Consider the following 11,409-nt stretch of genomic DNA (forward strand, 5'->3'; position numbering starts at 1 on the left):
AATCCAAATTCTTTTAAGTATTCAGGATGCACTTTTAAATAAGATATTCAATACCTCTCGGACCCAAACGAATATTAAGCCCGTAGATTAGTTCGACTAGCTAGCAGTGGCCAACACTCCTAAAGCCTAAAGTTTTCACCAAAACTCTAAAAGACTTAAAGCTTGATTTGATTCATCGGTTTATATTTGCATGTAAAAACATCTCATTTCTACGTGTCACCGACCGGCAAATCATGTCATGACTCATGAATACACCAGTGATTTCTTTGATTGCATGAGTTTACAATCGCGTTTGACTTAACTTATAAATAACTCGTAACCCGGAAAATATACATATTTTTCGGATTTAAGTAGCTTATAAGCTCGTCCAAACACTCATCAGTCATCACAGTCTATAGGAGTAAATAGAACTAGCTAGAGAATTTGTACAGCAAAAAATCATGGAGAACAAGGAAGCCGAAACTGATGCATCGCTTCACGAGACAGAAGTATCTGTACTTAGCCCCTCTACGAGAAAAATGTTACTCATAATAAGCTGCATATCCCTCTCCATAGGAAACTGCGGTGGTCCATTGATCATGCGCCTCTACTTCATCCACGGTGGCAACAGAATCTGGCTGTCAAGCTGGCTCATAACGGCCGGCTGGCCTTTGATTATCATTGTTCTCATCGCCGCCTTCTACCACCGTCGTGCCACCACGGGTGACTACACTAGCAAGCTCTTCAACATGAAGCTGCGCTTGATCCTCGCCTCTGCTGTCGTTGGTGGTCTCACCGGTGTGGATAACTACCTCTTCTCATATGGAATAGCTAAACTGCCTGTGTCCACATCAGCCCTAGTTATTGCATCTCAGCTTGCATTTACCGCAGGTTCTGCATTTATTTTTGTTACGTTAAGTTGAATAATACTCCTTCTGTTTTGTTTTATAAGTCATTTTAGAAAATGTTACTTGTTTATAAATATAGTTCGTTCTCTCTTTTCAAGAATAGTGGGGTTGTGTAATGACCATTTGTTAGTCTGCCCATATACACACTGACAACTATTTTTCACTTAGTGGAAGATTTTATTGGTAGAAATTTTTGCGGGTCATCTTTTTTACTAAGAATATTGTAGCCAATAAAAATCACCACCTAACTAAAAAGTGGTTTTGATGGGCACACGCTAGAAAATCCGTTTATTTATTAACAAATCCTTTTGTCATTGCAGGTTTTGCGTATTTACTAGTGAAGCAGAAATTCACTTCATTTTCGATTAACGCTGTTGTTCTGCTGACAATTGGATCCGGAGTACTAGCCCTGCACACGAGCAGCGACAGGCCGGAAGGAGAGTCGAAAAAAGAGTACATTCTAGGGTTTGTGCTGACACTCGGAGCTGCGGCGTTGTACGGATTTATATTGCCGGCGATTGAGCTGATATATCAGAAAGCAAAGCAGGCTGTTGATTTTCCGCTGGTGATGGAGATTCAAATGGTCATGGGTTTATTCGCCACTCTTTTCTGCACTGTGGGGATGCTCATCAACAAAGATTTCCAGGTATGCATCCTTGTTTTGTTTAACCCTAAGTTTCTACGTAGTTAAAAATAATTAGTTAGCTTTGCATGCATGCCATGCTTAGTTAATTGTGAACTTGGTATTCAGGACTGTTTGGACAAATTCATTTTTAAAAAATAATACCTTATTTTTTCTATAAAAAACACAAATATAAAAATAAAAATAAAATGAATTTGTTCCTTCTCATTTTTTTAACTCACAATATGGTATAAGTAATATATGAGTTCATGAAATATTATTAAAACACCATATATATGTCAATTTATATATTCACTAATTCGTTAAAAATGATAATTTTACTAGATTTCAAAATTTACCTGAAACCACTTGAAAATATTTTAAACCGTGAGGTAGATTTGTAATTTCTTTGGGATTGATTTTAGGGGCCGTGGTCAAAGAAAACGGAATCTTCTTTTTAACAATGGAATCTCGTTATCACTATTACTAGCTGTCTCCCAAATTCAAATTATTTTCATCAGTAAAACAAAGTCACACATGTCACATCTGGTTGAACTTTTTCTAATTGCAAATAAAAGTCACCTTTTTTGAATTAAGGTATCTGTAAAATTTGGGGCCTGACAAATTTTTTGTCATTCATAAGGAAAATGGAAGCGAAATAACCTTTTTTATTGGGTCAGGTTCAGGTATATGTAAGTCTTGTAGCCTAACAACTTCTGGTCACTCACTAAAACCTAGTTGGTAGAAATTGTGGCTGGACTACCGACTGTATATAACAACTTCCGGCGGTTTTATCAGTCACAAACAAAACACCGTCACTAGGAGCCTGTTTGTTTCGGGCTTGTCGGGACTTAAAAGTGTTTATAATTTTAAACTGAAAAATATTTTTTTTTGTGATAAGTCAAAAATTGACTTAAAGTCATGAATAAGTAGGGAAACTGACTTATTTTTATTAAATTTTATTTTATTATTATATTTTTAATAACTCATAATAAGTTAAAATCGTCTAAACAGACAGCTAATAAACTCTCAGCTAATTATATTAAGTCATATTAAGTTATAAATCATAATTTTCAGTTGAGCGAAACGAATTACTTTTTTACATTCATATAAGAAATCTAGAACTAGTAGCTTGTAACGGTAAAAAGAAGGCAAAGATGATTAAATCAGTCGCTTGCAATCTCAGACCCGGCTTAACTGCACGAGTCTGAATTCATTCATTCCTACAAGTCTAAAGAAGTTGTCTATTATGAGTAGATGGGAGAGTAAATAAGGGAAGAGTTGGGTGAGCTAGTGGCGCGCACACAAGGGACCAATATTCAAGTTGATCAGGACAATTCAAACCACTGCAATCTAACTATTAAATCTTCGACTACATATCATTAGCCCTACCCAAAAATGGACCATCACTGGAGTGTCCTGGTGTTTGTTCATTCCAAATAATATCACAATTCTTTTACTACAAGAAAACAACGGCTATATAATAAATCTGGGAAAAAACGATCAAATTCAGTTATTTTTCATCATAATCTTCTTTGTCGAAGGTAGCCTTTTTTTAACGCTCGAAATCTTATTTTATGAGTTGAAGAGTGGATCAGATATTCCCATCTTGTTCATATTTTATTGTTATAGTATTCAGAAATTCAGTCCTCTACTAAATCAGAGATCGGATATCATGTTGAAAAATAGTCAATCTAAAAATGTACTCCCTCCGTCCCAACAGATAGCTTACGTATACTATTTGCACGTATTTTGAGGCTCTTGTAAAGTATAGTTTTATAACGTTTTTTTAAATTTTTCCTTTTTTGAATAAAAAGTTAAACGTCAAACTTTTTTTTAGGAATTTTTAAAAAAATATATACATTTTGCAAATATACTTTATAGCGGTTTTAAAATGCGTACCAAAAAGTAACGTAAAGAACCTAAGACGGACGGAGGGAGTAACATGTTAGAGAAATACCCTCAATGAATCGTATGTTATATTTCAACGGAGTTCATTGTTTAACACGATTAATCTGCAGGCAATACCAAGGGAAGCAAGAAACTTTGATCTAGGGGAAACAAAATACTATGTGGTACTGGTCTGCAGCGGAATAATATGGCAGTTCTTCTTTATAGGAGCCGGAGGAGTTATTTTCTGCGCTTCGTCTTTGTTATCGGGCATCATAATAGCGGTTTTACTTCCCGTTATCGAAGTATTAGCTGTTATTTTTTTCAAAGAAAAATTTCAAGCGGAGAAAGGAGTTGCTCTCGTTCTTTCTCTCTGGGGATTTGTCTCGTACTTCTACGGCGAATTCAAACACAGCAAAAATGCAGAAAAGAAAGCCGAAGCTGAAATGGAATTGCAAATAAATCGAACTGCGCTTCCGTAAGCTGTGTATTATATAGGAGTATTAATTATGTAGCAGAAACTAATGAATAATACTGTGGTTTGTACTTTGTGGCTTGTGCAATGTATTCCTTTCTGCATTGCAGAAAATACATGAGATACATTTCAGATTCGTAGGTAGTGAAATAGAGTTGAATCTAGTTAATTGAATCTCGATTAAGTAATCTTGTTGGATTAATATTTTTCGTCGGACTAACAGATACACATTCAATAGAGAACCAAAACTTAAAATAGAACTATGAACCACTAAAATTCCACTGCAGAATTCTATTTAATTTTTTACACATATATATAACTTAATAATATTATTTTAAAGAAATTATGAAGTGTAAAGCTTTTGTGGTGGGGACCGGGGAGTAGTGCCAAAATTTTAGCGTGTCAGCTAGCTAGGTGGTGAATGCTTGAGCAGTTTGTTGATTCCGACGTAATATAAATACTCTCTCTCTCTTATTACAAGACACTAAGATTTTTTTACACAATTCTAGGTGCTTTGATCACATACTTAAAATTATTTTTTTTTAATATTTTTTTCTAAATTAAAATATATATATATATCACATATTTTAATTCAGAAAAAGAAAAATTTTAAAACAATAATCTTAAATAGATGGTCAAAGCACCTAGAATTGTGTGGAAAAAATCTTGGTGCCTTGAGGGAGTATATGATTAATCATACAAGTGCAATAAAACACGAGGCCAAATATAATGGTGAGAGAAAAAAAAACTGAACATATAATCTATCATACCCCACAAATATGTCATTTTTTTCTCGAATGCAGGTATGCATTACCCATTCCTCAGCAGTCAGCAATGAACAGATTATTTCGTGTCTACGCTATAATCCACCCGATCTTTGTTTAGTCTCAGATACTTAGTATTCGAAACTCGAATGTCATATCGTATCCAATATCTTGTTGCGAAGAATAAAATTTTAAACTAACAACTCAAATACAAAAGATATTAGTATTTTATAGTTGTAACAGAGTGTGTAATCGAGTCAAGCCAATTCGAGATCCGCCAAGCTCAGTCAAGTTCGACTAAAATGTTCGGACTCGAGCGGGAGTGAGATAAAAATATATTAAATATTTAATATACAATCCGGAATTACGGAGTAGTTAATTTTATGATAGTTATTTTATCTCTCTTTCACTCATAACTGGAGTCGGTAAATACTCCACTTATCCACCGAGTAGGTATATGTCACATTGTCACTAGAGTGACGGTGATTTCTGATCCAATTGCAGACTTGAAGTAGTAGACTAGGGCTAGTCAACAAATCGTGGGTCCCACCAATATAATTATTCCTGATTTCACATACATACACAACTAATAATGCAATGTTGTTATTAGCTTATTTGTGAAATATAAATAATAAATATACATATATTTCTAGTAAATATGAAATATTTATTAATGTCTATATTGAAAAAAGAATACTTAAATATGACCCCCTAAATTCACAGACTTTACGATGTATGATAAATTAGCTACTAATTCAACAAATGTGTTGCATGTATGAGCATGTATACACTTAGGAAAATGTCTGAAAACCGAAATATTATTTCAGATTATTTTCGAATTGTCATTTATATAATTAATAATTTTTTCAGTAACAATATGAGGCTCGCGTGCATACACATATGCTCACCATTTTTTGATTTTTTTTGTGGAAGATTAACACCGCTCATATATTTATGATTTTTCCACAAAGCACCAATGATAATCGGCAAGCAAATTATCACACGTATATATGATTTTAGTCGTGGTTAATACCCACACGTATATGTTTACTTCCACTGAAACTCCAACCATTCTTGTTTTGTTAAGAACAGATCAAGATAAATTCATTGTAAGGTCAGCAATTTGAGATACATATGTGGATAAATCACTCAGGTTACGTAGTATCATTTATATTAAATAGCTGAAAATTAATATAGTTAAATTAAGATTAAGAATACATGAATGATTTATTATCATTTTATACTACTGAGGCTTTTTGGCTTCATTTAAAATCGCAGACTGAAACTTATTTTTCAATTTTTAGTTAAAAAATATTTGTTTATAAAATAAATTAAAAAACGATTTAAAATTTACTTAAAAGAAAAAATAAATATTCCAACAAATTAATTTATATTTGTGATTTTACAAAATTAAATATCATCATTCAAATGGATAAACTATCAAATTTATTTTTGTTATATTTGACAAATAAATTATTCGTAATACAAAAAATTCAGACAGACAAATTATTATATCTTTATTTAGATTGTGTGAAAATACCATCTTGGAATATTGGATAATTGGAAATTAGTTAGAATAATTGATTAGAGCATCACTTAAATATATCAAAATATAATAACAATAGTTAATTTATTAAACTCATCATATTGGTCTTCAAAAATATATATATAAGAATTATATATTGGTCTTGAAAAATATTTGATTTTTAAAAATCAAATAGGTGGAACCCATTATAATGCTTACAATGTCTAATCAGGTGATTGATAAGTTACATGGGCTATTTTCAGAAGCTCCCCACTATGTTCCAGTGTCACCACAGGGCTTGCATAGTTGCATGAGTTTATGAATGCACTCTGAGTCTTTATATGTAAAAAAAAAAAAAAAAAAATAGTGCAGAGAAATCATGGTGAACATGGAATCAAACACTCATGTTTCACCTCATAAAAGCCCCTTGCTCCTTGTCTTAAACTGCATACTCCTCTCTGTGGGCAGCTGTGGGTGCCCACTGCTCATGCGCCTCTACTTCATCCACGGTGGCAAAAGAATCTGGCTCTCTACTTGCCTCTTAACTGCTGGCTGGCCGATCATCCTCGCTGTCATAGTTTTCACTTTCTACCATCGTCGCGCCACCACGGGGAACTCCACGGCTAAGATGTTTAACATTAGGCCACGGTTGATCGTCGCCTCGGCTGTCGTTGGTGTTTTGATCGGGCTGGATAACTATCTGTATTCGTATGGTGTGGCGAAACTGCCTGTGTCCACTGCAGCACTTGTGGTTGCTTCGCAGCTTGCTTTTACTGCAGGTTTACATTTAGATTGCGTTTGTGAATATGTGTTTTATTTAAATTTTGGATTTTAAATGACATGATTTGAGTTGTAATTTCAAATTATCAGTTTTATACGGGTATTTGAATGTCTTAGATTTCAAATGAAATTCAAATCAACTTCTTTTTTATCCAAGCATGTCATTTGATTATATTCAGGATTTCAAAAGAAATTTATAGTATTTTTATTTTGCTGTTCTAATTCATCAGTATTGTTTGACTATTTGACGTGTTATTTGATCTTTTGTCAAATAGTCAAACAAGACGGACAGACAGTTAAATTGGGACGGAACAAGTAAGAGTGCTTGACACTGGTCTATGACCAGGGGCGGATCTAGGAAGAGGCGGGGGACACGTGCCCCCCTAAAATTATTTTTTACTTTTTTTCACCATTCTAAATTTTACAAAATTATAGAAGTGCCCCCCCAAAATTTGAAAATATATAGGTTTTTTTCGAAAATTTGCTTGGTGCCCCCCTAAGATTTTGGGTCTAGATCCGCCCATGTCTATGACTGATGATTTTGATTGCAGGTTTTGCGTATTTACTTGTGAAGCAAAAATTCAGTTCGTTTTCGATCAATGCTGTTGTGTTGCTGACTATTGGTTCCGGAGTACTAGCCCTGCATACGAACAGCGATAGGCCAGAAGGAGAGTCGAAAAGAGAGTATGTTCTGGGGTTTGTTATGACGCTTGGAGCAGCCGCCTTGTGGGGATTTATATTGCCATTGATCGAGTTGATGTATCAGAAGGCGAAGCAGGTTATTGATTATCCGCTGGTGATGGAAATTCAACTGGTTATGTGTTTTTTCGCCACTCTGGTTGGCATTGTCGGGATGCTCATCAACAATGATTTCAAGGTATGATCATCGTTTAGCCCTCAACTTAGTCCCCTAGAAAAGGCTCGAATTTTAGTTTGCGAACAAGATAGAATAATTTGTTCAGTGATTAACAGATAATGAGTTTGTTTGTTGTCTATACTTTAAGCCATGGGCTTATAGCTTTTTCTGACCTAAAGTGAGAAATAAGTTGGAAACTGACTTAAAACCAGATGTAAGTTTGATGTATATTTGAGTGATTTAATTTTTTATAAATTATTTTTTAATAAAAGTAACTCATAAATCATAAGTTACCCAAAATCATTTTTATTTTTATTATTAAATTTTTAATAACCAATAAGTTATTAATAAGTCAAATTGACCTAAACACACATTTTACGCTCTCAATCATGTCAAGTCATATGTCATAATTTTAAACTCAGCGAAAGGAGCTCAATACTGATATTGAATTATTGATGATTTAATCTAAACATTGCAGGCAATACCCAGAGAAGCAAGAAACTTTGATTTAGGGGAAGCAAATTACTACATAATATTAGTCTGCATTGTAATTTCGTCGCAGTTTTTCAATTTAGGAGCAGGAGGAGTGATATTTTGTTCCTCATCTTTGTTATCTGGCATCGTCGTAGCAGTTCTGCTACCCGTTACTGAAGTTTTAGCTGTTCTGTTTTTCGGAGAAAAATTTCAAGCGGAGAAAGGAGTTGCTCTTGTTCTCTCTCTCTGGGGATTTGTTTCTTACTTCTACGGTGAAATAAAACACAGCAAGAAATCAGAGAAGAATAGCCCAGCTGAAACGGAACTGCCAATAAACCAGACTTCTGTGAAATAAGTACATACTTAACTAGCATGTATAATCTTGTCTTTTTGTATTCGTGTGATATTTGGAAACATCTCTTCTAACAACATTATGCAGATATGTACTTGACGAAAACAATTTTAAAAAGAGGATGTTACAATTTAGCTATGTGTTCTTCTCTACGCGCCTGATTTCTTCTGAAGTAATTTAATTTTATTAGATTCTGCGATGGCACCTTATGTCGTAAAGAGAAGCATTGCAGGGGGAAGAGGAAGTGTCTCGGCCCTAAGCACTGAGAAACATAGCGGGGGCAGAGGAAGTGTTTTGGCCCTAGACTCGTGCACTATTTTTTTTTCTAATCGGACTGAATAAGGAAGGAGTCCGCCTAATCTCATGATCTGAAGTCTTATAACATACACAGTATAGAACAAGATATGAAATTCTAGAAAAATTTTATTGAAAAGCCAAGGTGAATATGAAACAAAAAGCCTAAAACACAGAGTCTGGACTAACAATATTTCTACGTTTAGTACGCTTGGAACACTAATAATATAGTCTGGACTGCCGGACACTCCTAAAAACCGTTATCAACAACAGAAAATCACGATTTGTTTAACTGCACTTGTAGTAAAATATGCACTAGATACAAAATTCCACTCCTAAGAATGTCAACAACAGTATAAAAATGACTTGATTGCATAACTTAAAAAAGAAAGATAAATATGTTTAACAAAAAACAACTCTTAACTCAATATCAAGTAGTCATCATTCTTAGTTAAAAAATAAACTAAAAATGTTTGAATTTTGCTGTTAAACTAGTAGTTAGCACGTCTGATTCTGATCATTAGTCTTTAATTACCAGACTAAATTGCAATATTAAGATCATCACAGTAGTTTTGGGATTTCATTATGGTGGACATGGAATCAGATTCTCAAGTTTCACCTCTCCAAAGGCCCTCTGCAAAAAAGGCTCTCCTGATATTGAGTTTCGTAGGACTCTTCATAGGGAACTGCGGTTTGCCACTGATCACGCGCCTCTATTTCATCCATGGTGGCAACAGAGTGTGGCTATCAAGTTGTCTCTTGAGTGCCGGCTGGCCATTTATTCTTGTTATTATGATCGCGGCCTTTTACCATCATCGTGTCATCAGGGGGGACTCCAGTGCCAAGCTGTTTAACATGAAACCACGGCTGGTCCTCTTCTCGGCTGTCCTTGGTGCTCTCACTGGTGTTGGTAACTACCTCTATGCATATGGCATATCGAAACTGCCCGTGTCTACATCAGTACTAGTGATTGCATCACAACTTGCATTCACTGCAGGTATGCTTTCTCTTAAGATTAGTGGCCGAACCAGGACTAGAAAACAGTTGTGGCTAATTTTAGATAATACTAATTTTTTTTCATATCAGCTCGGGCTAAAAATGATTTTTCACTAATTTTTAGCTAAAAGTTAGGAACTGAAAAAAATTCTATTAAATCATGGAATTTAACACTAGCCTAATATTGAATCCTATGATTGCAGGTTTTGCATATCTACTTGTCAAGCAAAAATTCAGTCCATTTTCAGTCAATGCTATCGTTTTGCTGACTATAGGATCCAGTGTTCTAGCACTGCATACGAACAGCGACAGGCCAGAAGGAGAGTCGAATAAAGAGTACGTTCTGGGGTTCGTTATGACGCTTGCAGCATCGGCCGTGTGGGGATTCATATTGCCATTGACTGAGTACACATATCAGAAGGCAAAGCAAATCATCGATTTTCCATTGGTAATGGAGATTCAATTGTACATAAATTTCTTTGCTACTCTGTTTGGCATCGTCGGGATGCTCATCAACAATGATTTCAAGGTATGTTTATCTGTTAGTTGATTACTCCCTCTCTTTTTGAAATATAAGTTGTTTGACTTTTTGACATATACTTCTAAGTTGTTCGACTGCATAGTTAAAATTATTATTTTTAAATTTATTTTTTTTGATAAAATTATATGATTAATATTAGCATTCAGAAAAAGAAAATTATAAAAATAATGATTTTAGCTACGCGGTCAAAAGACTTAGAAATACATGTCAAAAAGTCAAACGACCTAGATTTCAAAACAGAGAAAATACTACTTTGTTTGGTTTGTGATCAGGAATTAAAATCGCCAATTTAATCAATTTTTTCAGGTAATACCAAGGGAAGCAAGAAACTTTGATCTAGGAGAAACCAAGTACTACACAATAATAGTTTGTACTGCAATGCTGTCACAGTTTTTCGCGATAGGTGCAGGAGGGGTAATATTTTGTGCCTCGTCTTTGTTATCTGGCGTAATCATATCAGTTTTACTTCCAGTAACAGAAGTTTTAGCTATTCTTCTGTACAAAGAGAAGTTTCAAGCAGAGAAAGGAGTTGCTCTTGTTCTTTCTCTCTGGGGATTTGTTTCTTATTTTTACGGAGAAATGAAACACGCCCAAAACACAAAAGAGAATACTAGCCCAGCTGAAATGGAAGTGCCACTGAATCATGGCTAAATAAGCATATTAGTTTAACTCGCATGTATATAAAACAGGGCTTGTTCTGTTTGCCCTCCTGCTTTATAGGTAAATTATGTTAATTTTAAGATCAGTGGCCAACTAAATATGTTTATGTCACATACAGTGAACGCAAACTGATACAAATTGTGCAGCATGTCTAAGTGTGATGTGAGATTCAACTAAGAAGGTGAATAAATATTAGAGAATTCAAGTCAAATATTGCAGGCGTTTTTGTTGGATGTTCAGTTTCGTCTTTGATTTCTTTAAATTATTGCGGATTCTCTGATCACAATCATACT

The 11,409-nt window shown here is 34.5% G+C and overlaps 3 protein-coding genes across 3 annotated transcripts; all 3 read left to right on the forward strand.

The window, feature by feature from the left end:
• Positions 1-99: 99 nt before the first annotated feature.
• Positions 100-4,010, forward strand: LOC108227974 (purine permease 1-like). The gene is made up of 3 exons (XM_017403401.2): positions 100-870; positions 1,208-1,533; positions 3,531-4,010. Exons 1-3 carry the CDS (start codon positions 441-443, stop codon positions 3,879-3,881), a joined length of 1,107 nt encoding a protein of 368 aa, XP_017258890.1. The 5' UTR covers positions 100-440; the 3' UTR covers positions 3,882-4,010.
• Positions 4,011-6,424: 2,414 nt separating this feature from the next.
• LOC108225054 (purine permease 3) lies at positions 6,425-8,763 on the forward strand. Its single transcript, XM_017399858.2, has 3 exons — positions 6,425-6,942; positions 7,495-7,820; positions 8,278-8,763. The coding sequence occupies exons 1-3, from the start codon at positions 6,543-6,545 to the stop codon at positions 8,626-8,628; spliced, it is 1,077 nt and encodes a 358-aa protein (XP_017255347.1). The 5' UTR covers positions 6,425-6,542; the 3' UTR covers positions 8,629-8,763.
• A 621-nt stretch (positions 8,764-9,384) lies between these two features.
• On the forward strand, positions 9,385-11,327 carry LOC108226995 (purine permease 1-like). Its single transcript, XM_017401990.2, has 3 exons — positions 9,385-9,916; positions 10,119-10,444; positions 10,763-11,327. The coding sequence occupies exons 1-3, from the start codon at positions 9,505-9,507 to the stop codon at positions 11,105-11,107; spliced, it is 1,083 nt and encodes a 360-aa protein (XP_017257479.1). The 5' UTR covers positions 9,385-9,504; the 3' UTR covers positions 11,108-11,327.
• Positions 11,328-11,409: the final 82 nt, after the last annotated feature.

Source organism: Daucus carota, chromosome 6 (genome assembly GCF_001625215.2).
Source record: "Daucus carota subsp. sativus chromosome 6, DH1 v3.0, whole genome shotgun sequence".
NCBI lineage: Eukaryota > Viridiplantae > Streptophyta > Magnoliopsida > Apiales > Apiaceae > Daucus > Daucus carota.

What these genes read in the sequence shown, in the direction of transcription:
- LOC108227974 (XM_017403401.2), top strand. Translation starts at nt 441, where the DNA reads ATGGAGAACAAGGAAGCCGAAACTGATGCATCGCTTCACGAGACAGAA. An exon ending in TCAGCTTGCATTTACCGCAG is followed by an intron (nt 871 to 1,207) that starts GTTCTGCATTTA and finishes TTGTCATTGCAG; the next exon opens with GTTTTGCGTATTTACTAGTG. An exon ending in TCATCAACAAAGATTTCCAG is followed by an intron (nt 1,534 to 3,530) that starts GTATGCATCCTT and finishes ATTAATCTGCAG; the next exon opens with GCAATACCAAGGGAAGCAAG.
- LOC108225054 (XM_017399858.2), top strand. Translation starts at nt 6,543, where the DNA reads ATGGTGAACATGGAATCAAACACTCATGTTTCACCTCATAAAAGCCCC. An exon ending in GCAGCTTGCTTTTACTGCAG is followed by an intron (nt 6,943 to 7,494) that starts GTTTACATTTAG and finishes TTTTGATTGCAG; the next exon opens with GTTTTGCGTATTTACTTGTG. An exon ending in TCATCAACAATGATTTCAAG is followed by an intron (nt 7,821 to 8,277) that starts GTATGATCATCG and finishes TAAACATTGCAG; the next exon opens with GCAATACCCAGAGAAGCAAG.
- LOC108226995 (XM_017401990.2), top strand. Translation starts at nt 9,505, where the DNA reads ATGGTGGACATGGAATCAGATTCTCAAGTTTCACCTCTCCAAAGGCCC. An exon ending in ACAACTTGCATTCACTGCAG is followed by an intron (nt 9,917 to 10,118) that starts GTATGCTTTCTC and finishes CTATGATTGCAG; the next exon opens with GTTTTGCATATCTACTTGTC. An exon ending in TCATCAACAATGATTTCAAG is followed by an intron (nt 10,445 to 10,762) that starts GTATGTTTATCT and finishes CAATTTTTTCAG; the next exon opens with GTAATACCAAGGGAAGCAAG.